Genomic DNA, 27461 nt, shown 5'->3' on the forward strand with positions numbered 1-27461 from the left:
TTTTCTAACACCAGCTATGTAGAAGATAACGTATCTTCTATTAACCCATCCCAGAAGTTTTAAGGAATTTTGAATGCTACAGCTGTCTAATCATCCCCCTGAAATAGAGCACAACTACTAAACCAAAAGCATTAATGTCAGAAGGCTTCCGTAGTCAGAGAAGCTTCAGTAAAGCACAGGGACTGGAGCAGGGTGAAAGCAAACTGACAGAACATCAGCATCAGTAGGCCGAAAGCCAGCAGTCGAGTGTAGCGACACAGGCAAATTTTTAGACATCACTAAACTACTACAGTTAAATCTCACAGTATAGTTGACGAGTGCTGTTATTTCCTTCTTCTGGTCATGTGAACAATGTAAGTAGTTTATTATGCCTAACATTATTTCTTATCTCATCTAGGAACTTCAGGTGAATTCATGCCTTTGTCCTCTTCATAGTGGAAAGGTATTCCTCTTAGCTTCCTGAGGGTTCTTAAGGGCTTTACTTTTCAAGTACAACTGACCCAAAAGATAATATTTCATCAGATTATTTAGAAGTACTCTTGACAGAAGTCAAAAAGTGTTTTCCCCTATACTTTTAGTTGAATTCTATAGTATTTGTCTTCCTTCTATTCTGTAATTACAGTTGAGGTTCACGGGAATTATCCGGCTGTCAATGCTAAAACTCAGCTTTTGAGTAAAATCAAGGAAAATACTTCTGGAATTTTTTGGCCATCATACCTCAAGTTTACTTTGCACGTTTTATGTTCTGATGTGTGCATCCTTAGAGAAAAACTGTTTAGGCATATATATATTAATAAAAAAATCCTTAAAAATTTAGTATCTCTAATTCAACATTTAGTTTATTTTCTAAAATAAAAAACCATGCACATTTGTAATATACATCATTTCATTCTTACCGAAGACATGTTTATAAATATTTTTTTTCTTTTTAATAAGTATCTCCATCTGCAGTCCAAATCCTGAATGCCAATCTGCCCAACTGTTTTTTAGGCAAACAGATTCTGCTGAAGACAATGTAGATCTGTACTGTTTCAGGTGCTGGAAAGCAAGTGTACCTGAAGAACCTGAATTGTCTCTTCAGGCACTTGCCATTTGACCAAACCAAGTTTAAGAGTTTCATTCTTATACAAAAGCAACAAAATTCCAGTCTTTACGGGCTTCTTCAGCTGACTTCCACATGAAAGAAGTATGGCAACAGTAATTTACGTGTCAGTCATCTCCCTAAGAGAAAATGCCGTATTTCTTCTCCAATTCTTCAACAGAAGTACCTTTCAATCCCATGTGGTTCACGTGACTGAACAATGCCTGTGTAACTGTTAAAGAAAAACCCAACATCAACTGTTAACTTTTGTGGTTCATGCTCTTAAGGTAAATTAGTCCAGTTCTTTCCTCAGTCAGAGTACAGGTTGGATTATACAGCTGAAATAGGAGTAAATTTTTAAAACTACGGAAAAGATCAAAAAACAGTAGCAAAGGGAAGCTCTTACTTTGTTTTGAAGCCCATGAGCCACCTAACAACATTTACTTAAACAGGTATATAATCCTGACAACATAAACAGTTTTGTTTACTATTTTGACATTATGCCATTAAATACAGAACACAAAAGTTAATGCCAGATGGCAGAAAAAGCTTTCATCAAGTTAAAGGCATGATTGCATTTCTTGAGAGGAATTAGCTTGCACTTCAGTAAGTCAAACAAGTCATTTTTTTTTAAGGAGATTCAGATATCAAAATTTTGGAAGTATAATGTTTATCAGTGAAACTCAGCTGTAAATAGTAAATTGGATATTACTTGGTCCCAGAGAAATGTTTTGCTTTTAAGTGCCTCACTGTTACACTGTCTGGTGTGCTAAATAAAGAAAATGTTTGAGACAAACTCCACTTTTAAAAGCCATGAATTCAAACCACTATTAGTTTGAATATTAGGTTGATATAAGTGATGCTGCAAGAACAGGAAAGATGACCAGGCCGAGAGGTTTAGAAACATCTGCATTCTTTTTGTGAACAGTAAGGTCAGGATTGCCTAGTAATAAGTTATGGAAACTGTGTAACTTGGATACTTTGCTTTTCAGATACAAGATTTCATACAGCTTCGTAAAATTGTAACATTAGCAGCTCCAAACTGAAATGCCAGCGAAGCTTATTTCGTCAGACTAAAATGCAGCACTACTGATAAAACCCACAAGGATTCAGGTGTAGTTTTCAAGTCTTAACAATTAATAATAAATCAAAACATAAGAAAAATAACATGAAATTCATATTAACTTCTAAAACAATCAAAAAGCTAGACAACTAGCAGATCTTAACTGATTATTACCTGGAATAAACAACAACAGCACTAAATTTTACGTACTTCTTGCTAGATTCTACAGCATCACAAATGAAGCTTAAAAGGACACTACAAAATTACTTACTTTGTTTCTCTGAGCCTGACATAAACATCACTGCCATATCAAATCTTTTTAATTCAGATAGCCTCTGGAGGATTTCAAGGATGAGCGATGGCTCCTCTTTCCTGAGGATTATTAGAAATATAAAAATAACTACTGTTGATTAGAAAGATTCAGTAGCTCCAAGCAATATTTAATTTCTTTCTCCTGAAGTCTTTAAGAACCAATGGAATTCTCATATTTCCTGCCTTTCTCATTTTTTCTGTTCATTCTTCCACCCATGAAGCAAAAAGTCATCATCCAGAAATCTTTGTACAAGTATCATTCTGATACAGAGCAAGAGTGAAGAAATATAAAAACCTAGACTGATGCAAACTGACTGCTGTTCACATACAGAATAGCAATTATATGATCTAATGCTTACACCTTGCTGTAACATCATTGTTTCTATACATATTTGGGTGTGTGAAGTAGCACCTGTGGTCATAGGAAGCTCAAAGAGCACCGCATTACAGTTACCATCGTTTTTATCCAGAAAATTTCTAATTGTATTCATTTTACATTCCTGTTCAACAGTAAACAGCCACTGTCTTTGTTACAATACTAACAAGAAATAGTTATTTTTCCTTCCCGACTTGTCCTCCCTCCAGAAGAAATGTCTTTTACCTTACTGCAAATAATTTCAACTTCCTAGCCTTTGCATGTAATACCACCAAATGTAGGACTGTATCTCTTAAGATGTCATGATTCATCCACATGATGGATATTTTCTTTTAAAGAAACTGAAGGAAGGGCAAACATTGATTTACTCTTGCTTTTCTCCATAAAAACAGCACCCTAAAAACATTCTGAGCGTGTGCTCTCAGAGTAATTCAGAGAAGCAATACACTGTCTCTGACAGGCAAAATGAACTTTAAGACTCAACTGGTAGCATGCATAGAGATTTCAAAAGTAATTGTCAGGTCCTGTCTTATCAGAACTTCTAGCTCCAATACACATTTACCACAGGCTAATGTAAAATGCTAGCAGGTAATAAAAAAAAAAAAAAAAGAAAAAAAATCGGAATGCATCACAGTAAGCATTGCACAAATATCAAACCCTCTGTATTTCTCAGCCTTAGAAAGTTAATATAGAAAGCTAATAATGTACAATTATACGTGATGACATACAGAGTAATACAAAAAAAAATATTTCATGCAGTCTAATACTCAGTTTCTGATGTTATTTAGTAGAACTGAATTCAACAACATACAGTAAAGGCCATTTATTTCTTTACCTGTTTCCTATCTTACTCTTCAAGATATGCTTAATTTTTAAGAAGCAACAATTGAATCATTCCAATTGTTGCATCATGCTCATGTAATGCTGCATGCTGGAAATAATTTTGTAAGCCCAAGGATGGGGCTAGGGAGGGGAAAAGAAACAAAAACAAAAAACAAACCCAAAGCTACAACCAAAACCAACCAACCAAATAAAAAATCCCAACCAAAAAACCAGAACAGCATGTAAAACAAAAGGTGGAGTTAAACTTACTCAATGTAGAAATCATGTAGAATTTTCAGTATCTGGTTAAACAAGTCTGGATCTAAGGATTTCTGGAACAGTTTTGGATAAAGCGAAGGCTCTATTTGCTTTGGAAAAAATTTTAAAAAGTGTTATTTTTAGGCAAAAAAATACAGTTGAGTCACAAGAATTAGAAATAAGTTATTAGAATGTCTTTGATAATGCTGACGTAACATGAAAGCAAAAAAAAAAAATCAAATCACTTGCACTATTTCACATTGAACAAATCTGGGGGGTTTTTTTTGTGATGATGGTGATGGCTAACTTCTTTTAAAAGGATTCTAAGGATTTTTATTGTGAAATATGTATAAGCAGAAGTATATATTAAGTAGATTGATGCATTTCAAGCACTTCCTCAGTTTAGAGAGATAAGAGAGTTGCTATGTCTAATTACCCTAGAAGCATTCATTTGAAAATTAGAATTTAACATGGTTACTACTGCATTTAAGCCTTTACATAATCTTTTTCAGACATAGTCCCTGATTTTGCAGAAACTGATTATGCAGAGTGTACTCAAAGCAAAGTAAGTGAAGTCAGGCACAAGAGGAGAAATACTCAGATGTGGATCAAACTACTTAGTATTAAGGGAAGGCACTTCAGAAAAGTAACTATTGTACACTGTTAAGGCACCCTACACATAGCCACCCTTTCCACCAAAGTTTCCATTATTTCTTCAATGTCAGTTGAAGAAACTGTCCAAGCACTGTCAACCAATACTACGTTTCTTACCTTCAGGTACAAATACATATTTTCTGGGCAGTCTTTCAGCTTCCTGAAGTCAGACTCTAGCTGGAAGGAATTTGCAGGAATGGCAGGGACTGTAGAAGCAGAACTAAATGACCTTTTGATTTCTTTTTCTCTCTGTTTGTTCACAGGGAAAGATGGATGCAACATTGATGAAATCCCTTTCACACTAGCAGAAAGCCTGCAGAGAGATTTTGAAACACATAATCAAGACAACATTCAAGGAAATCCTATACTGAGACCTAAGTGGAAACCTTTCAATTCATTAAAAGCTAAACTACTACCAAATTATTTTTAAAATAATGTATTTTACTTTAAGCAGGTATCTAAAAAAAATCCCTTCAAATTATGGAAGCTTTACACTTGATTCACTTTTTCCTAAAGAAACCCTAACCAAACATCTGCAAACACTTACAAATATACTCAGCCTTTCTCTACTTTGTTTCTAGAAATAGTTGCATTTTATGTTACAGATGTCTACGATACATAGCTGAAAAAAAAAAAAAAAAGGATTTTTTCTGCAATTTCATGACGTACAACAATAACCATGTCAAATTAACAAACTTTGTAACAATGATTACAGTGGGGGTATTTTTTGTCCTGTAACTGGTCAGTTAAGTCCATTTACTTTTCAGAAGTTATAAAAAGGCTAAGAAATACATTTATTTTTTCAACACATCACAGTAAATTCATCTGAGCTGGAAAAGGTAGGTGTGGGAAGGCGTTTCTTAGAAATTCTTCTATCAGAATTCCATAAAAAGTATTTACTATTAACAGACTGAGATTATGCCGATGCATCAGACAATAAGCAGAGTTCCAACACCTAGCAGAAATAAAGTTAGGATAGTGGTTTCTATACTTCAGCCTAGCTTCAGCCAGCCACGCTTGAGTTTCCCTTGCTAACACAACAGAGCTCGGGAACTTTGAGCAAACCCAAAGTTATCAGCTGTCTGCTCAGCAGAGGAAAGACTGGGGACCCTCTCATATGCTCCTTTTCTCTCGCAGAACTGGTGTGCAAAGAATGTTTGAGCTCTGCTCATAAAACATTACAAATAAAAATCACAGCTAGGGAAGACGAGAGCACAAGCAAAAGGGTATGGCATGCAGGAAAATTTTATTAATTTCTTTATATTTCAAATGTAAAGAAAGATACTAATTTTCCATCTGAAACTAAACAGATCTTATTTGTCTCAACCACTGCATGATCAAAAATGCAGATGTGTAAGAACTGCTGGGGTTTCTTTTTCAGTATTTTCTTTTTAATTCAAATTCTCCAAAATATGTTTGATACCTCATCATACGCACTAACCTGAAAATGAAGATTACATTTCAACTACATTTACCTTTTAAAGGGAGGATCAGAATTTTTATACTTACTGTAATGGTGATGTATCACTGATTTCTTCTATTTTCAAGTGCTTTGCTTTTGGAATGTCCGTTGTAGTCAACTGATCATCCTGATCTAGATTCTCTGTTGTTTCAACACTCACTGAATTCCTCCAGTTATTGACTAAAGTAGTAGTGCTGGGCAAATCAGTATCAGGTGTGTCATCATCAATTTCTTCAATGGCTATTCTTTGCAAAGGCTTCTAAACGGAACACATTCATCATGTCATGTGTGTCCCTCAACATACATACATACATACAGGCCCCAGATAAGCAGCTGTGTTTAATTTAAAATAATCTCATTTTAACCAGTTTCATCTTTAATGGTGCACATGGAAGATACTTCCATGTGAGATAAATGGCAAAAAAGGAAACTTCATGACATTGTACAGGATGCCTTATATCTGTTACCATGTGATCATGTTATTGCCTTATCCTCGTAAACCACTGAATCCTTACACTAAAGATTCTCAGAATCTGCATCCTGTTTCCCCTGTAATAATAATAAAAAAATATTATTTTTTCCTTCCTACTAAGGTTGAATGGGCAAGGACTACCATATGACCCAGTCAAGCTTTGTAATTTAGCTGAACAAGTGAGTATCCAGCAACATAGGCCTTGACCGCCAACTTAAACTTTTGAGATAATAAACATCTGTAACTCAGCCCTGTTGGTTGACCAAGTTGCATACAATATAAGGTAATTCATTCCACCCTAGATGATATGCTAACAAAAATGTTTCAGGTTGTTTAATTTTGCATGACCACTGTTATTTTTGGCCATCACCTAGTATCACTTTCCCAGGTCTTACAAGAGAGCACCATATAGTGGGGGCAGAGGAAGAAAAAAAAAAACCATTCATCACCTTTTGCTTTGGAATTTTGTTTCCTGAACAAGAACATAGTGTATACTGCTCTAGAAATACAGATTCAAAACATACTCAAAAATTCAGACTTTCAGAAATGGCAGATTTCTCTGTCCAACTCTAACACCATGCCATCATCTTTACAGCACTTTGCAAACTGCTTTAAGCCATGCCAAAAAAAAAACCTGTCTTGGTGTATTGACAGACAATACACTCTTGCTTAGACAATATACCATCTCATCATTGGACCAAGACTGGGAGGATGCCTGGTGGACATGCAAAAAAAAAAAAATGCTTTCTGCAATCCTTAGGCAGCACTAGAAGCACAGCTGCTTCATCTATACTTGTTCTACCTCAACAGAATAACAAGAAAAAAAAATAATCAACCTAGTATCTCCACTTAATTTAGCAGCCAAACTGTAAACTTAATATAATTATCTCCAGTATTTCAGCTACTTCACAACAAATTCATTTAGTTTTCTAGAAATATTGTATCTGGTTATAGAGAGTGCATAATACTTCCCTCCCTTAAAAGTATGAAAATAATCACACATTTTCTATTAATACTATCCATCTGAATTATATATTTAATGGAGGTAAACAAACATTTTGAAATCAAAAGCAAAACACTACAGTACTCCACACAACGCATGAGCATGCCTTGTATTTATACAACTCACTGCTGAATGTATAAAGATTAAATAAGATTAAATGTAGTAAAAGGGAATGCCTAATATATAAAGAAAGCTGGTATTACTCTCTGTATTATCCTATTTTGTCATATGTAAATTCATAAATCTGACCATAACGACTGACAATTCACAGTCCAAATATGTTCCTTCTTGAAAGCCAAATATCTACAGTTTATGTGGATTAAAATGCTGGTTCAAATCTCTTGCAGTAACCCTAGGTGACACCAGCATATGACATGGGTAGACAACGTGTCCTGTTATCACTGCAGCTATAAAAACTGCAAACAGCAGATGTAAAGAAGGTTTCTCAAGTCTGCAATTAAACACAGAGATTCAGCTGCCTCCCCTTTACTCTCAACTGTAATATTAGCCATGGATCCAGGCCAGGGTTGTGAGGTTGCCTTCGCATTTTTCACATTTTTGTGAAAACATTTTACACCATATTTCCCAAAGTGTGGTACTGCAGGTTGAACGCTTACACCATAGCTATTGTTACACACTTGTGGAAATGCTGAAGTTATGTTCTTGCAGAATATCAAAACAGTATATCTGTAAATTTTGGGCTTTCCACAGGCAAGATGTACCCACCAGGAGTTAGCCTACATAAATAAGCTGTAAGTGGTTTTTAACTTTAAGCTCTATTTTTCCCATCATTATAGAAAGCAACTCACAAAAAATAACTTACTGTTGATTTCAGGTGTAATGGATTATCAATCAGTTTCACTATATTTTTTATTTCTGTTTCTTTTATCAATACTGCAGGATATTCTTGATTACTCCACTGTTCTTTCTCAGCTAATTCCTGAAAAAAAGGTAAGTTTTCCAAAAGTTCAAAGTTTGATGAATAATTACAAGAGATGTTAAAAATTACAGCATAAAGAATGAAAATATTCTATTACTATAGGCTTACAAAAAAACAAACACACAACAAAAACCACAAGTATACATACATTCCTTATTTTAGTGAGTTCATTCATTGCTTGTTTATTTCCAGGTTCCAACTTCAGAACATCTTCAAAATCTGAGGAAGAAACAGCATGCAACAACTGTATTTCAATTTACAATTTCAAGTTACAAAGTACTCCTTGCAAATTTTTAAGCCTTCTATTTTTCCCTTCATAGTCACAATATCATTAAAGGTAGGCAAGTCATCCTAATGCTTACGTCACGACCTAGTTTTTAAACACATTTTTCAAAGTATTTCTTACTACTTATCATAAGCAACAATAGCTGTAACTTTGCGCAAAACTGTCCCCTGCGATTCACTGATTGCATGGATACCAGCACAAAATGTTTTATACATATTCAATGACACACAACAAAACTCTATCATCCTTAACTTTTGCACTTCTAACCTCAATTAGTCAGCAATTTATTGAAATGCTATTATAAAAGAAATCAGGATGTCTTTACACTCATCTCTTACTTATCATTTAGACTAATTCAAAGTCATACCTTGCATAGCTTCTTTTAGCTTTCCAAGAGCAACTCTGGCAGCTCCTCTTCTAGCAAAGGCTTTAGAATAAGAGGCATCTAAAAGCAGAGCTTTTGTACAGTCATCTTCTGCCTCTTCATATCTCAGCAAAAGAACAGTACAAAATTAATAATCATTTTCAAGAGGCAGTTTCAACTGAAAAGACAGATCTATCCAAAACAATTAAAATATGAAATCAGATCTTAATTACCTATATACATATAAATACACACCACTGAGCTAAAATGTAAAATAAAAGTAAACATATAAAATATGATTTCTCAGCACCTTGAAATTTCAGCCAAATCTTTTGGTATCTCATGACACACTGCTGATTTTCTTTTTATCATCACAGAGAAACTCACTTCCTCTGTGAAAATAAATGCTTAAAGCTTGTCAGAGCAGAGTCCACTTTAAACATTAAATAGCCTTGAAATGAAAGCCAGCATCAAAGCTTCTTACTTTTGAAAACCAGAAATACCATTACACACACACTCAAGAAAGGATAAGCAAGCATATATGAGAATAAATTTCTCTGTATCTGAATTCTTAACTATTTCAAAACCAGAAGTACATCCTTGCATTAAAGCCATAAGCTTCATTGTAAGATCAAATTTCCTCATCACAGTTATACTAGGTCATAATTCCACTATGTGTACATTAAAGTATTTCCATTCATTTCTCTTTTATCTATCATTAAATTTATGGAAACAGTATTTTTTCTCTTTGCAGTTCTCATCAGTTCTAGAGGTTTATAAGAATACAATGAACTTTTGTTGCATTTTCTGTTTGGCCATCTTTGACATGTAAAGACCTGTGATACACAGTTTTATCATACAGAATCAATTTTCTTGCTTGGTCATTCAATCAAAGTATCACTTTCTCTAATTCTCCGAGAACATTATTTGCATTACAATGTCCTCTATGGCTTTAGTACTAAATTACAGATGTTCTGTCAGAAATACTAGCTGTATAATCTATTTTATAATCTCAAATTATGAAATCAATGTATTGTTTCTACAGATACCTAAACATGTCATGTTAGAACAAATGACCAACACAACTGTCAGCTCTCTGCTTCTCATGCTAACAGTCCAAAAGTTTTAAACTACCACACCAACAGGAAGTCAAAAAAATTCAGACTTCAAAAGTGGTTAAATGGAATTTCTCTCATTTGCTAGAAAGCATGCATTTCCTACTGTTACTGATCATTTGAATAAAGTTTAATTAAAAATAAACTAACTACACATACATGTCTCCATTAGTGGAGTTAAAGAAAAATATTGTAGAAGATGATAATTTCCAGAAAAAGCTCCTATCCATTCCCTTTGAAGTCCGAATTTATAATCCACTTCTTTTTACAGTGCAATATTTAGTAGCTGACTGGGTTTTATAGTAAAGAAAAAAAAAAAAGACATAAAGCTTTGGGCTGGTCCTTTGAGAAAGGTGAGTATCTAGAATTTTACTCACATAAAAGAATGAAATTCAAACTTTAGAAACTAATTTCATACTGATGCTATTTTATTCTCTCTGAACTTCCTTCCTATGAAATGCATTAAAAGATCACACATATCAAGTTGTTCTCTCTCCCTTACTGTTTTCAATATGATTTATTCTATACTGAATTCTAAAAAGAATTAGGAGTGACATTAACTAAACTTGAGTGAAAATCTACTAGATCATTCTTTTGTCTCGTTCACCACGAAGAAAGAAACAGTATAGCACATGCAATCGTACTTACTTTTCAATCTTGAGATAGGCCATGGCCCTGTTAGCTGGCAGTAGGGCATTGGTGCCATCTGCTGCTATACCACGGGTGTAACACTCGATTGCAGCCTCATACTTTCCTTCTTTGAAATACCCATTACCCTTTAATATTTAGATTAGAAAAAAAAAACCCGACGTTCAGAAAGATCTATAGCAATGAACTTCTCTCCTTTTCAGTAGACAGGGTCACAATATCACGAAGATGGATCACAAAGAACACCCACATCAGGGCAGATATTTATGGTATATTTATTTTTATCTAAGCTTGGGAGGCAAACCACAAAAAGTATCTTAATTTCTTCTGGTACTTTGAGGATATAAAAAATCCTGCTACATGCATAGTTTAAGTGCAAACTTTTAAGTCTATAACTTGTGATTTATCTTTACGTTCGAAGTGCAGGATAAGCCACCCTGTACCTCCTGAATTTAAATACAAGCTGAACTAAGCTGAACCTTTATAATTCCCTTTTCAGAATGACTTTTTGCACTACAGAAATCCATCTTTATCCTGCTACATCCATGCAATTGTTATCCTCAATTATGACTGGGGCCTAAATGTTGCATTATTTTCTAATTAATGCTCCATAAAACAAAATTACACTACTTTTTTTTGTTTCCAAGAGACTAAAATTGTCTTTTGCTTCTCAGTACTAATATAAAGCCATGTATTATCTTCTCCACTACTATTCTGCTTACTACCAAAAAAGCAAATATCACAGCTCATACTTGCCTGGATCCATGTTTTCAGGATCAGGCCCCCTTGTTAGTCAACTCTGCTACCAAGAAAGTACTGCGCTGGGCTGAAGTATCTTTTCTGTGGCCTCTTCAAGCTTTTGTTCCCTTTACCTACTTCATGCATGCATTCATTCTTTTCCTACTAACTACCTCTTACAACTACTAGTATAGGAAACCTGAACATTGATAAAAATATCAGAGGTTACTAGCTAGGTAAGAAAATCATGTTTTAGTTGCTGATGTTATTTCGTAACAGCAACAACTGGGAGAGAGGTAAATCAAACAGCCAACCAAGTCAAGACAATGTATCCAGAAATATATTTTTGTTGTCATGGTTGCCTGCACTCCATGAAGTCTATTTTTTCACTATGTAATCAGAGGTTTGCAAACACAAAACAGAGCCCACAACTCTACTTGTACAAGCAGGAGTCAAGATGCATCTAATACTGGAGAAACGGGATCTTTGTAAAAATACAGTTCAACTTCTACTTATCTTACAACATGTTTGAAATTTATCATATACAATTTGGGCTAAAAGCCCAGACAGAACTCACTGTCCCTCTCTCTATAGAGCCCAAAACGGGAACCAGTTAAGGTTATATCACAAACATTGTATTTAAGAAGTTCAGGTTTAATTTACACATTTGTACAGCTAATAGCACAACACAATGTTTCTCTTTGCTAGCTCTCTCCTGTTCCACCAGAGCTTGTGACTTACCAAATCTTTTTCTGTAACAGCCTTCTGCTTGAGCTGCTGATCTTCAATGCGCTTCTTCTCTTCTTCTGTTAATTCTGGTCTGACCACATCTTCAAACTCTTTCTGTTCTGAACTTTCTTTTGATGACAAAGCCTGCAAAGATGCAATTTTTTTTCCTCAGGAATTAATTCCCCCACTTACACATTTTCAGAAGATTATGATATATTCTGAACTTTTAAAATGCTTGGCAGACTTTTGCATCTTAACGGAAGTGCCTGTGTTTAAGTTGAATACAAACTGAAGAGATCATTCTAAAATGTTCTTGAAAATTTATTTCTATGAGGGTCTGCAAGTACTTGGTGAATAAAAAGTACATAATTTCTGAAGCACAACGTAAAATTACCCACAGAACCTGTCTATATATATTCCAATTCACAAATCACTTATCTCTTCAATTACTGGAGACTTTGGTTTTCATTCTGAAAATCAATTTTTCAAGCACTTTCAAAACTACAATTGAAAACCTATAAGCATATTCACACAGTAATGACAAGTGGGTTTATATTTACTAAGCTTATCATAATCAACGTTCTCTCCCTGCCATGAAAAGGATCACACTTGCAGCAGAGTATTATATTCTGCTAGGCTTAAACCCACTTTCTGGTCTGGCAAACCACAACAAGCAGTGGGACTCCTGGAACTACAAGCAAGCTAGCAGTTCAGCTTTATGGCCAAGAGCACACACAGGTTCTCTCTTACACAGTGCTACCTTGTACCAAAATACTAACCATGACTTGAAAAAACATCAACACAGGAGGCAGAAAACACATCTGAACGAACATTCAAACAAAACCCCAAGCCACTCTATGCTAGTGCACACATTCAGTCTTAGTCTACCAATCCACTGTTACACTGATGTTTGCACACATGAATTAATTGAGAAGAAACTCGATTACAGATTTTGCCCTTAGTGAACTTGAAATGCCCGAAAAAGCATGAGTATTGAATTCAGTTCTTGTTATAAGTTGATACAGATAGAAACTGAACAGGGTGCATTAATTTACATTAGGGCCTATTACTCTTATTACCTGATCAATTTTCTTCAGTTCATTTTTTGCTTCAAAGTTGTTTGCATCCAGTTCTAAAACTTTTTCATAATCTATCAGAAGATCAGAAAACAAATGTTTCAGGTAGGAACTACAGGCTAGTAAACAGAGTATAAAGAGCATTCTTTTGAGATAACCCTTTTTTGTAGTTATCTAAGAAGCCTCAGATATTGCAAGGAACACAGTATTCTAAGACATTCAAAGCTGCATTATCCTACAAGTACTAATACCTACAGCAATCATTTGGACTTGCTGCATGAATTTTACCTTGCCAGAATATGCAATGTGGTATTTAGTTTCTTTGTTTACAGGAAACTAAAATTCAGTTCTTACACAAAATAAACAAGTCACACAAGATTTATTCAAGCAGACAGTTTGTATGTATTTCAAAGAAAGAATTTTAAGACCACCCACCTTCTTTTGCACCTTGAAAATTTTTCAAAGCAAAGCGAGCAGCCCCTCTTCTGGCATAAGCTTTTGTGTAATTTTTGTCTAAAGCAAGTGCTAAATTGCAGTCAGATTCCGCAACAGAAAACCTGTCAAATATAGGAATGAGTTTGGACACATCTAGGTAACAAAACCCAAAGCTTCAGCTATTTAGCTTACTCTGAAGCTGTACAGGTTCTCTCTAAAGTGGAAATCTTACATGTTTCAGCAGGGGCACAGAACAAGCATTTAAACGTCTCTCAAATTTTTAATACATCAAAACAGGAAAGGAAAACAGAGGTCAACAATCTCTACTGCAACAGAAAGAATAACCAGCTCCCCTGTACCCTTACCTCCCCCAAAACAAATCAAAGCCTTAGAAGTAGAGCTCACTGAACCTTCTCTTTTTTCTTGTTTTGAAGTCTTACACTGACAGAGAAGATGGTGAACTTCTAGTGTGAAAGCACAGTATAAAAAGATGAGCGAGACTACCAGATTCCTTAACCTGGCAATTCCTATTATACTTCGAAACTGCAGTGGGCTGCAACAGCCGTCTTACGTAAACTGTATCGCAAAATGATAAATACTATAATCAAGACTGAAAATCAGACAAAAAAAATCTGAAGGTAGCATTTCAAATAAGAAAATACTATGGATTTAACAATGTAAGTCTTACTTCTTCATTCTACAGAAAGCCGATGCTCTGTTTGTGGGCAATACTGGATTGTATGGATCAGAATGCATCCCTCTAGTGTAGCATTTTATAGCTTCATCAAAGTTCCCTTGTTTAAAATAGTTATTACCCTATGAACAGAAAAAGTCTTTTTAGCAAATTACTGTACATTTGCATTGCTAATTTTTGGTGAAAGAATTCAAAGCTAATATTCCAGAATGCTCAAACATTTTTGCTTAACATTTTTCACAAAGTACTGCTTTACTGTGAAAAGTTTCTTTTGACTACAATATTCTAAGTATCCTATATTAAATATTTCTCATTATTTATGCAGTAACATGGTTTTATTATTTACTGATTTTCAACATCTGTAAAGTAATTTCCAGAAACCTGTAACAAGCACATACATAGCCGGTTAAATTGGCATAGAAAATTACTGACGTCTTTTTGAGTTTAGTTTTAACTAGATTTGTCACCTTTGCTTTCCAAGGTGACTATTCTCATTTCTGCCTCCTTTGGGACACAACTTTTATCTCATGTGCCCTCAACTGCTTCACTGTAGCCAATACAATAATGGTCAAAGACATCTCAATTTCTCAGTGTAGACTGCAGCTTACACATCAAAGAATTTCCACAGCAGCAGGGAAACAACACAGATGTCACCTATGCAGACAATATTAAAAAAAAAACTGAAGAAAAGCATGAACTGACACATAGTGCCTGCAAACAAGTTTCTCAGAAGCACAGAAGTTGTATGCAACTTAACCTATCTCTCTCATATGGCATTGAATCATGAGATAGGTCTTGCTGTATTCTACTCTGAAAATAAGGTAAAACTAAACTGGTATGAACTTGCCATTACCAAGGCAAGGAAGACACAAGCTCACCCATCATTCCTAGATGTACTGGCCTCACAAGGGGACTAATCTTAAATTCCTGGGGATTTAGCTTGCGGCATTCAGACCCTTTGTTCAGGTAAACACCAGTTTGATCCATATGGTAATTCTATATAGCAATCCAACCTCTCAAAGCAAGCCTGACAGGCTTTGCTGCAATTGGTGATGAGAAGAAACAGAAATGCAGTGAGAATTTTCTATTTCGGAATAACAAGGAAAACAGACATAAATTCCAAATGGGCAATTCTTCTACCAGAGGTGTCATCTCAGTGGACAATCTTTTAAAAGAAACTTCAAGTGCCAGGTCCTGCCCTTCAGTCACAAAAACCCTACACAACACTACAGGCTTGGGGCGGAGTGGCTGGAAAGCTGCCTGGCAGCAAAGGACTTGGAGATGCCGGTTGACAACTAGCTGAATATGAGCCAGCAGTGTGCCCAGGTGGCCCAGAAAGCCAATAGCATCCTGGACTGTACCCAAAACAGTGTGGCCAGCAGGACAATAAGTGGTTGTCCCCCTGTACTCCACACTGATGAAGCTGCACCTCAAATACTGGGTTCAGTTTTGGGCCCCTTACCTCAAGAGGGACACAGAGGTGCTGGAGCGTGTCCAGAGATAGGCAATGAGGCTGCTAAAGGGTCTGGAGCACAAGTCTGATGAGGAGTGGCCAAGGGAACTGGGGTTGTTTAGTCTGGAGAAAAGGAGACTTGGGGTGGGACATTATTGCTCTCTACAACTACCTGCACGGAGGTTGTAGCAAGGTGACAGTAGGTCTCTCCTCCCAAGTAACAAGCAACAGGACAAGAGGAAATGGCCTCAAGTTGCACCCGGGGAGGTTTAGGTTGGATATTAGGAAACATTTCTTCACTGAAAGGGTGTTTAAGCATTGAAACCAGCTGCCCAGGGAGGTGGTGGAATCGCCACCCCTGGAGGTGTTTTTTAAACATACAGAAGCAGTGCTCAGTGACATGGTTTAGTGATGGACTTGGCAGTCCTAGGTTAGTGGCTGGACTTGATCTCAAACTTCTTTTCCAACCTAAATGATTCTATGACTTAAATTGCTACTTTGCAAATAACAAACATTTATAATACTATAACCTTTTCCTTCTCTGCAAGAGCCTTTTCTGCATCTATACGAATTCCATCTTCTTCAGAGTCCGATTCTGGAGATACAGAATCATGAGTACTATCTTCTTTATCAAGTTCTTCAAGTATTTTATCCTGAAATCACACAAAATAAACTATTACCTTAATTATAATTTATCAACATAAAATAATACAAGACTTCAAGAGAATTAGTAGTGTGGTTTTAAAAATCTCTAAGCTTAAGTCTTCTTTACTAAGGAGTACTCCACACTTCAAAAGTGAGAAATCTATCCTCTCATACTGCCAGCTGTGTTTAGTCTTATATTCTGTAATAATTATGACCTTTTAATAGACCTATTCTCACGAAAAAAAATGGCTTAAAGTCAAATCAATCTGCTGGATGAGAGCACAGTCAATAGAAAACTCAAGTATTTCTAAATATTCCAGTTTTTAAATGTGTAACTACCTGTAAATGTTTTGGGGAGAAAGCTGCTGTGTTTATACAGCACCCAGCACAGTAAGATACTGATTCGTGGACCGAACTCTCAGCATCATAAGAAAATCTTACTTAAAAGAATCAACCGGGGAAAAGACTCAGTTAACAAGCAAACATTCTGACTCACCACATCAAGTTTTCCCCATGCTTCATAATCATACGACTTGATCTTATTTTTCTTGTTTTCCTCAGTGGTTATCTTTGAAGGAACTTTAGTTTTGCTTTTCTTCTTCTTCTTAAAAGCCTTGTTTCGAATTGGTGGCAAATTCTAAATTGAGATAAGCAATTTATTATAAAACAGATGTGTGAAAGTCACTTGTATTGAAGAATTTCTAGTACCCATATCTAGGTATAGTATCTACCTACTGGCTAATTCTGGAAATCCATCCAGCAAGCTGTTCTCAGGAGCTCTACAAAACCACTAAGGACAGCAAGTGTAAATCTTTCAGTACTTAATAGGAAATATTACATGTATGACACAAAGCTAAGTTTTAGAAGGCAACCCTCTGCAGAGTATCACTGAAGAATAACATCAATACAGTAAAAGTCAGCAGTAAATAAGTAATACTGATGCTACAAATAGAAGTATTCTCCCCGATCTACCTGGAAGTGACTAAAAATTTACTGGCTTCATCGCCTCCAGAGGCTACTGCCCCACAGCTCTGTTGGTGAAAGTCTACAGAGGAATCTTTGGGCTACTTCAGATGAAGAACAAGTCAGTTGGGTTAGCTCACACCTTCTGTTCAGGTATTTTAAATCAACATGTGTAATTTTGCTGAAGCAAAAAGTAATTATAAACATTAACACATTATGAATAGCTGAGTTAATATTGACACTGGACTTATGATTTTTTTTTTACCTCTTCTGGGACACCGCTCTGTTTCCTTAGTTCAGAATCCACTTCTTTAATATCTTTTTCCCAGCTCTCCAATTCTCTCATAAAATCTTGCAGCTCTTCAGCATTTTGCTTCATTTGCAGCTGTAGCTCTAGTGCTTTACTTGGTGCACTCATTGTACTCTGCGAAATTCCAAGGAAAAAACTTTCTAAAGAAAACTTGGAAGTATGTATCAAAGGAAAATAGCTACTTCAAAATAACTAAGTCTGACTTACAATGCAAGACAGGCTTCCCAACAGCATAGTAGGAATGTTAAATACTAATAGACTAAGAAGAAACAGTTGTAAAATGTCTTTGAAAAAAATTAAGGGAAGTTACTCAGATAAAACAAAGTATAACATAATAAACAACTATTCATGCTTTCCTCACCAAGTGTAAGGTAAAACACCCAACAAGTCAATGAAAATCCTGAAAGTGGTAAGAAGGTGGTCTTAGTTTAACGCAATTTCTGCAGTGTTTCCCAGATGAAAGAATGTAAAACACTTTAACATGTTAAGTTTTAACTAAAAAACCCCCAACAACTAATTAAGATATACCTGCTGCCTTGTATCTGAACAGAAACAAGGCGTATGAAGAACCAACCCCAAACAGCACTTTTGACTTCTACAAGTAAGGACGCTCAAATATGCATGTGTTTTTAGCACAGAAATAAGTAAACACATGAGGCATTTTATTATGAAGTCTAGTGAATTCAAAGTCAAAAATATTCTTTGAATGTGCTCTTTGTACACATCATTACCCCTCCAAGTACCTGAAACACTGTTTGATAATTATTAATACTTAATAGTCTTCATCAATTTTGTTGTCTTATTTTTAGCGTCTTAAATGAAAGACGTATTATCATGTAAGTATCAAGTCACAAGTGAAAAATAACTTTAAAAGAATTCTTGGTTACAATTCAAACACAAACCTGCACATTTGTACAGCCCATAGTATAAAATGCTGAAAGGATAAAGCAAACAATCTGAAAATAATCGTTATTAAGTAAATCATAAGGAACTAAATAAAAACATAGACAAAGTAAGCTACTTTGTTAAGTTACTAATGGTAACTATAACCTCGTGACTGAATGCTTCAGCATCAGTTACAATCCTCACATTAAGGACAAAGAAGCTTTCTATAGAGATATATTTTTAGGAGAGAAGAAAAAAGAGATTAGATTTTTAAATTTATTTATTATTAACATCTGGTAAGATAATAATCTAACAGCATAAAAATATAAAAAAATTATGGGCCAAACAAAGCTAATGATTTCTGCAATACAATGTGCTGTAATGACGGACAAGAATCTCATGAAAGATGGAAAAATACACTGCACGATTACTAGTGAATTAACACTACCAAAGCAGAAATGTTATTCCATGCTCAGGACTAAGCCACCGAGCAGATGTCCTGCTGCAGCAGTTGTGCTTCTCCCTACTTTATACATAGGTGGTTACACACTTAACACCCTAGCACCATGTTTTTCCTAAAATCTTCTGAATTTGTCACATTGAAACAAAGTGGAAAAAAACCCTTAGATGAAGTTAAAAAATGCATATTTTTCATCATATTTCCAATGTAGGTGTTTACTGTATTTTTTTCCACCTACAACTGATGACCTATACTGAACTGTCCCTGCAATATTCAGCCAGTTAATTCCATGAAACCTGGGCATGGCCACACCAAATATTCCATACAGCCTAGTACACTCTGGCCAACTGCAGCTAGAACAAGATACTTTAAAAGATGCAATAAAATACACTGTGATCTGTTAACTTTTCTTTTTGCTATCACTGACTAAAATAATATTCTTATACATCTAACAATAGGTTTAGCAGTTTCTTTTCTCGTGTTCTAGAGCGTCTTGCACAAGTGTTTAATGCAAACTTGCTCCATCACCCACTAGCTTAACGCTGTTTGCTGCATACAGCTTAGCAACGACGGCTTTAACCCACGCGTTGCCAGCAGACTCATTTACTGTACAGCTCTTACGCCCTTTAAGGCAATTTTATTGAGACCCCCAGCACTAGAGCCTTCCTTTACCTTACACAGCACCTCAGGGCTGCCTTGTTCCAGCGACTCCACCGGGCAGCAGCCGCCCCGCCCCAGAGGCCTGGCCGGCACCCAGCGGAGCAGGCCGGCACCCAGCGGCACCGCAGGCCCACCCGGCAGCGGGCGCCGAGGCCACGCCGCAGGAGGCCCGGCCTCCCGCCGAGGAGGCCCCCAAGGCAACGCTCGCTCCACACCACCCCGGAGTTACAAACGAAGCTCCGGCTCCTTCAGGGTGGGCTCCCCCGAGCCTCCCCATCCCGCGCGGCCAGGCCGGACACGATAAGCCCGGTCCCGCCGCAACCTCACCTGCACCAGGTCCTGCCTCTTTCTACCGCCGCCGCCGGACGCCCTCCCCGCGCGGCCGAGCCTCCTCCCAGAATGCAGCGCGGCCCCCCAGCGGGACAGGCCCCGCGCCCCGCCGCCCCCCCGGCGGCAGGGGGAGGCAGAGCCGGAGCGAACAGCGCATGCGCCCGCGGCCCGACACGCTTCCTCTCGCGGCCCGCGCCCCTCCGCGCTGCCTGGCCACGCCCTCCCGGTCACGTGGTGCGGAGCGGCCCCCGTGATTGGTGCCGCCGGGGACGGTGGCCGGCGGGTGCGGCGGGCGGCGGGACTGGGCCATGGAGCAGGAGGGGGCCGCCTCGCCGCCGCCGGCGGAGGAGAAGGTGGGGAGACAGGAGGGAGAGGAGGAGGAGGAGGACTTCGGCTACCGGCTTTTTCCAGACCGGAACAAGAAGCCGCAGAGCTTCCTGGTCCGCAGCCTCTTCACCTTCCACAACAGGTGCCAGCTGATGCTGAGGATGACCCTGGAGACGAGTAAGCGCTTCCCCGGGGGGCCCGGGCCGGGCCTGGGTTTGGCGCAGTGGCAGGCGCGCCGGGTGGAACCGGGGACGCCCTTGTTCTCTGCAGATACCGCCCGCCGTGGCTTGCGCGGTGGCCTTGGGCCGCAGGGTCTCGGGGCGGGGACTGCTCGCTCCCCGCTGCCGCTGGCCCGGCCCGGCCCCTCCCCGGCCTGCGGCGGCCGGACAGGGCCTGAGTGGTTCGTGGGGCGGCGCTGCTGCTCGATGAACGCGCTGATTTTGGTGAAAATAAAGAAAATACAACTGCAGAAGTGGCTATGTTGGGGTTTTTTTCCCTCTCAGAAAGCCTTTCTCTACTTCTTTCTCGTGAAAACTTGAAAGGATTGGTTGATTTGTTCATTTGTACCCTTTTCACTACGTAATATTGACCGTGAATGTTATTGAAAACAATGGTCACTAAGAGGCCAATCTGCTTACGTGTATTACTAACAGACATTGTAACATGATTCCTGAATAGTTTTGTATCTATCGTGATTCTATATCACTTTACATAGTGATAGAGCTCTTAACAGCTGCCAGTTGCATTTCATTAGGGCTAAATACTGCAGAGTATGAATTTAAACACTGCAGAGTATGAATTTGCATGTGTAGTGTTTTGGGTTTTTTTATACTATCTTTGTACTTTGATTATAGATGATTTTCAGAACTTTTGTCTGGAGAAATTGATTGCAGCAATGTTTTTCTAGATCCATATGCGCAACTTCTTCTTGAGGCTATGAAGCAATCTGGTTGGTATGTAAACTAATTAATCTTGTTTTGTGTAGTAACATCGCTATTACATGAAGTTACTGGTCTTTTTCAAAGTTTTCCCTATAACTTTCTTTGTTTGGCCTTTCAGCACTGTCTTCAATGACCGGCACTTTTCTTGTGAAAACTGTGATGGCTGTGTCAGTGGAGGTTTTGATTCTGCCACATCTCAGGTAGGTGCTGGACATTCTCCTCTTTAAAAAGACTACACACTTCTTTTAGTGTTGTGTTACTAGGTTTAAATCTACTAATGCTGATATTAGAGCTAGTCATGAAAGCAAGATAAATGAAAGGTGTTCCATGGTATCTGAGCTAGTACGCTGCGAAATGATGAGGCTGTTACTGTTGAAAAACACTGATCTAAAGAATCTAATTATTGTGGGTGGTGTGCGCTGGATCTCTGAGAAGTAAGGGAAATGCTGAAACTTGCTGAAAAGATTATCTACATCTTCTCTTCTACAGATTGTTCTGTGTCAGAACAACATTCGCCACCAATCCCATATGAATCGGGTGGTTACACATGAATTGATTCATGCTTTTGATCACTGCCGTGCACATGTTGACTGGTTTAGAAATGTCAAACACTTAGCATGTTCAGAGGTAAGAGAAAATGCTTCTACTGTCATTATATTAATTACTGCTGGTTATTAGGGATTTGTGTTTAAATAGGTAGGCTGTTACACAGATTTAATTTAGTTTGATCCTGTTAATACATTTTGTGCTTTCTGTCAGGTCAACCTAAATAATATAATTCAGAAAACAAATATGTAGTTTTCACAGATATTAATAAGTCAGTGAAAGTAGAATGTGATGACTGTGAGTGTAACTGTTACAGGAAGTGGTTATTAACAAATGAGAGTAGTTAGAGATGAAAGTATGTTCACACATTAAATCAAATGTTTATAGGGTTCTTTTTCTCCCCTGCAAATCTTGGTATGTTGAGTAGTTTCTACAACACTGTGGTAACTTGATTTTTGTTTAGATTTTTTTTGTTAACAACAAACTTATAATTTCCTATAACACAGGGGTCCTCAAACTACGGCCTGCAGGCCGGATACGGCCCCCCAGGGTCCTCAATCCGGCCCCCAGTATTTACAGAACCCCCCCGCCGGGGTTGGGGGGGAAAACCAAGCAGCTGCAGATGACTGCCTGCCACTTAATCCACGCGCCAGCCCCCGGTTTACAAAGTTTGAGGACCCCTGCTATAACACATATTTTTCGATTAGGTGTGGTGTTGCCAATAGTACGCTTTAGTTATGACTCCATGTCCATCTTGAAGGACGTAGGAATTTGCTGCTTGAAAGGCCTTAAAAATTCATGCGTTAGGAGGTAAAATTAAACTGAGCACAGACCATTAAGGATTCCTCTTGTGTACACGAGTCAGGTGTATTCACATGCTTTTAGTTGATTTCTGATGTAATTGGTATCACTTGACCACAGAAAGACTTAGCTTTATGATGAATATTATGAAGTGACATTCTTGTGACTCTGTGAATGGGGGGGCTTTTAGAAATATGTAAGAATATTATAGTGGCTTTATTTTGGGGTTTCTTTTTGCTTTTAGGTTTTGTTTGTTTGCTTGTTTTTAATGAGAATTTATTTGATTCCAGACTTAAGATGTGCACAGGTTTCACCTATAACCAGTATGTAAGAGAACCAAAATGATTATTTTGGTACAGAAAAAATAAGATTTCAAAAAAAATAATTTTAATTCATTAATTGAATTCATATTTGCTGTGGAAGAGAGTTGAAGTCACATATTACCTTTATCTTTTTATAGATAAAACTTAGTGAAGTAACCTTATGCAGTATCATTAAAGCCATTCTGTATAACTGGAGGGTTAACCTTGGCTGGCTGCCAGGCACCTATCAAATCATTCTCTGACTCCCACACCTCAGTAGGATGGGAGAAAAAAAGACTAAAAAGCTCGTGGATCAAGATAAGCATGTGGAGGTCACTCACCAGTTACCGTCACGAGCAAAATATACTCAACTTGGGGAAGATTAATTTAATTTATTGCCAATTAACGACAGAGTGCAATAGTGAGACATAAAACTAAAAATACCTTTCTCCCCACCTCCCTTTCTTCCCAGGCTCAACTTTGCTCTTTCATTCCTGACTGTTGTTTATTCCTCTCCTTCCCTTTCAAGCAGCACAGGGGGGTTGGGAATGGGGGCTGCAATCAGTTCATAACACTTTGCCTCTACTGCTCCTTCCTACTCACACTGTTTCCCTGCCCCAGTGTGAGGTCCTTCCCATGGGATACAGGCCTTCATGAACTGCTCCAATGTGGATCTTTCCCATGGGCTGCTGTTTTTCAAGACCTGCTCCAGCCTGTGTTGTTTCACAGCGTACAGTCTTCCAGGAATGGACTGCTCTACTGTCACTCCCCCACAGGCCACAGTTCTGCCATAAAACCCTCCATGGGCTGCAGCTTCTTTCAGGGCATGGCCATCTGCTCTGCCATGGGCCTTCCCCGAACTGCAGTGTGAATATCTGCTCTGCTGTCTGCTTCTCAGGCTGGAAGGGGACAATCTGTGTCACTGTGGTCATTCCCACAGGTGGCAGGAGAACCTTTACTCTGGTGCCTGGAGCACCTCCTCCCATCCTTCTTCACTGATCTTGGTATCTGAGGCTGTTTATCTAATCTTTTTCTCACTCCTGTTTCTCACAGCTGCCTTGTAGTGTTCTTTATCCTTTCTTAAATATATCATCACAGAGGTATCTCAGGCACTGCTGATGGACTCAGCTTTGATCAGTGGTGAGTCAGCTCTAGAGCCAGCTGAAACTGGCTCTGTCCAACATGGGGGCAGCCCTTTTTCTTGTTGCACAGAAACCATCCCAGCAGTTCTGCCCCAACATCTTGCCATGTAAACCCAATACAATAATGCTGAATTATTAACTATCTTTTTTTTTTTTTCTTCCCCCTCTAAGTGTGTAAACTTCAAACATAAAATTAGGGAAGATGTACAAATCTAGATTGTGCATGTTCTTGCTCTTCTTGAGATTATATGTTTGGTTCAGGTCTTTCGATACTTATTTTATTATATGATATTTACAGTCTTTATTGTCAGCTTCTTAATTCTTACAGTTCATACTTTCCATGCATTTATTTTCACTCATTTCACATATTTCACACACATTTTAATTATGGGAAGTCTAGTTTTAGTTCTGTTTCCTAACTGATGGGGTAGAGTGTGGAACAGCTGGCAGACAAAAGAACTTATAGTGCACAGGACAAGACAGCTAACAAGATAAAACATCCAAACTGTATTGGGTTTGGCTGAACCACAGAGCAGCTCCCACAGCGCTGTGCTATCATTGGTGGCTAGAAGGTGTTGACAACACCCCAGCGCTTTGGCTGCTGCTGAGCAGCGCTCACACAGCATCAGGGCTGTCTCTGCAACATCCCCCGTCACCAGCAGGCTGGGGGTGGGCAAGGTCTTGGGAGGGGACACAGCCAGGGCAGCTGACCCAAAGTGACCAGTGGCATGTTCCATACCATGTGATGTCTGCTCAGATAGAAAAGGTAAAAGAAAGAACGAGGAAAGGGGCAGGGGGGCATTAGTTATTTATGACACTTGTCTTCTGGAGCAACCACTGGACGTACTGAAGCCGTGCTTCCTGGGAAGTGGCCGAACATCGCCTGCTGATGGGAAGTAGAGAATAACATCTTCTGTTTTCCTTGACTTCTGTGTGCATGACTTTTGCTATTGCTTTATTTTATCTTTTGGCCTTTATCTTGACCCACAAGTTTTTTCTCCATCTTATTTTCTCCCCAAACTTGTTCTGCTGAGGAAGGGAGTGGTAGAATGGCTTGGTGGGCACCTGGCATCCACCTACCACACATACTCATTTAAATGTGGCTTTTCCTAAAGCAGGTGGGTTACTGCTCTTCTGGATGTTGCGTGTAGTCTTTGAAAGGTATTTGCCTTTCTTTCTGGCTCTTCTAACACCTTCTGATACAGGTTGGGGAGAATATGACTTTCCATGTTCTTTCAGCAGTTCACATATATGTGTATATATATATATATATATAAATAAAAACATACTTAGGATCTCTTCTGATCATTCATTTAAGCTTTGGGAATATGTGAGATGGTCCCTGGAGAAACTTAGAGGTTCTATAGCGATACTTTGCAGTTCATTGAGGCTGAAAGGGTGGATATAAACGGTAATAGGTACTTTTAATAAGTAGAAGTGGCCCTGGGAATATTCTGTACCAGCAGTCACCATAAAGATATTGAAGAAAGTAATTTGTTAAAGCTTTTTTGACTTTGTATTTCTGTGTATTTCTCTGATCATGTGGCACTTTTTTCCTCAATAGATTCGAGCTGCTAATCTCAGTGGAGACTGCACACTGATGAATGAAATAGCCAGGTTTAAATTTGGTTTAAAAGGACACCATCAGGTAAAGACTGTAGATGTTAAAGTCTAGTGATTTGTTATGAGCCATCTTTACCTACTTGATCTCTGTCTTTTACACTTTCATAGCTGAAAGCATCAGAGAAAGAAGTAGATGACATGGACTTGCTGCTTTCTCTTAGTTAACCTTAATAACCTTCAACAGTGCACGATAATTTTTTTTTTCACCTTGTTATTTTTGTTGGAGTGAGATTCCTGAGTACTTACTCAAATCATAGACCATTACTGCTGACAAGGGATAGTTAATAACAAAGCAAAAAAAAAGGTTTTGCAGGGGATGTAGTGGGAATACCTTAACCACTTTAAATGGGTAAAACTCTAAAAAGTCTTTGAAAACTGGAGGAAGGAGATTGGCAGAGGTGCTAAATAACCATGTATGTTAAGTCGTACAGGAATTAATTTTTTTTAATATTAACAAAGACTATAGGTTGAGTTCCAAGGAGTTGCTCATGTTAGAGTGGCAGTTAGCTTGTAGCTTGGGTTGTTTACATTTTTAAAAATCTTTTAGTAGACAAATTCTGTAAGCAAAAGTTGCCATAGAGGTATCAAAATGATGGCCAGTAAAGGAGTCATTCCTGTATGTTTTACAGCATATTTCAGTTGGAAAAATACTAACTGGTATTTATGTCTATTTCTTTCTGACGTATTTTCTTGTGTCTGCGTCAATTTGTACAAATACTTGATGCCTAAAAAATTGCCAAACTATATTTTAATTCCTTTCTATGGAATGTCTTTTACTTATCTGATGGTTTATTTGCACATGGAAAACTAGAACACATAGTCGACGTGTGATGGAATAAAAATGTACTTTAATGCTTATTACATTGCAATGTTTGACTCTTCTGTGATACAAAATATTATTGCATGTGTAGTAGGAGTTAATACTTGCCAAAACCTGGAAAAAAGTTATTTATACTAATAATGACAGATTTTCCTTTATCTAATTCCCACTTTAGACTTGTGTGCGAGACAGAGCAATTCGTTCCATTCTGGCTGTTAGAAAAGTTAGCAAAGAAACAGCAGAAAAAGCTGTGGATGAAGTTTTTGATGCCTGCTTCAATGATCTGGAACCTTTTGGAAGAATCCCGCACAGTAAAACAGATGCAAAACGTGCTTATAGAGACTTTCAGAACAGAGATCGCTATAATGCTAATTTGTGAAGGAAAAAAACCATGGAAAATGATATTAATATCTGATTGTTCTGTAACAAGTTACAGTCTATGCTCACAGTGCTGGTGGAAAGGGCAGTTCTATCAAATGTGTCAGTTAGTTTTGTAAGCTTTTTCCAGGAGCCAACTTCCACGGAAGTAAACAAAGTAAATGAACAAGACTAAAAACTTGTCTTTCCTCATCTGTTATTCCAGCAAGATAAGTTAGTAGACCAAGTGACTTGTCAAATAAGGATCTGCACATTTCAACGCACATTTAATTCTGCTCTGGGACTGACTGGGACTTGGTTTCTGAAAGTTTTGTTGTTACTGAATAAATCTTTTCATAAAATCTTTA

The 27461-nt window shown here is 37.9% G+C and overlaps 2 protein-coding genes and 1 long non-coding RNA gene across 5 annotated transcripts; 2 read left to right on the forward strand and 1 right to left on the reverse strand.

Moving 5' to 3' along the window:
- Positions 1 to 823: 823 nt before the first annotated feature.
- On the reverse strand, positions 824 to 20544 carry RPAP3 (RNA polymerase II associated protein 3; the record flags this gene model as incomplete). The annotated part of the gene is given in 18 exon segments (XM_080392310.1): positions 824 to 1313; positions 2416 to 2516; positions 3925 to 4022; positions 4684 to 4879; positions 6076 to 6287; positions 8327 to 8443; positions 8592 to 8662; positions 9097 to 9218; positions 10857 to 10984; positions 12336 to 12467; positions 13403 to 13473; positions 13835 to 13956; positions 14523 to 14650; positions 16512 to 16634; positions 17123 to 17263; positions 17855 to 18013; positions 20232 to 20319; positions 20321 to 20544. Coding segments are annotated over 18 exon segments (2325 nt in total). The 3' UTR covers positions 824 to 1221.
- ATP23 (ATP23 metallopeptidase and ATP synthase assembly factor homolog) lies at positions 20543 to 27461 on the forward strand (the record flags this gene model as incomplete). Of its 3 annotated transcripts, none has more annotated exons than XM_080392318.1 (6): positions 20543 to 20738; positions 21427 to 21514; positions 21621 to 21702; positions 21992 to 22129; positions 25858 to 25941; positions 26912 to 27461. In XM_080392318.1, 6 exons carry the CDS (start codon positions 20543 to 20545, stop codon positions 27113 to 27115), a joined length of 792 nt encoding a protein of 263 aa, XP_080248444.1. In that variant the 3' UTR covers positions 27116 to 27461. The 3 variants fall into 3 exon arrangements, with proteins under 3 accessions (XP_080248444.1, XP_080248442.1, XP_080248443.1); XM_080392316.1 differs by having other exon boundaries at positions 21469 to 21514; XM_080392317.1 differs by having other exon boundaries at positions 20598 to 20738; positions 21416 to 21514.
- Positions 22137 to 25563, forward strand: LOC308065819. The gene is made up of 2 exons (XR_013928935.1): positions 22137 to 23019; positions 23051 to 25563. It is a non-coding gene; the product is annotated as an uncharacterized lncRNA (long non-coding RNA).

Source organism: Falco punctatus, assembly GCF_963210335.1.
Source record: "Falco punctatus genome assembly, chromosome: 6".
NCBI classification, from domain to species: Eukaryota; Metazoa; Chordata; class Aves; order Falconiformes; family Falconidae; genus Falco; species Falco punctatus.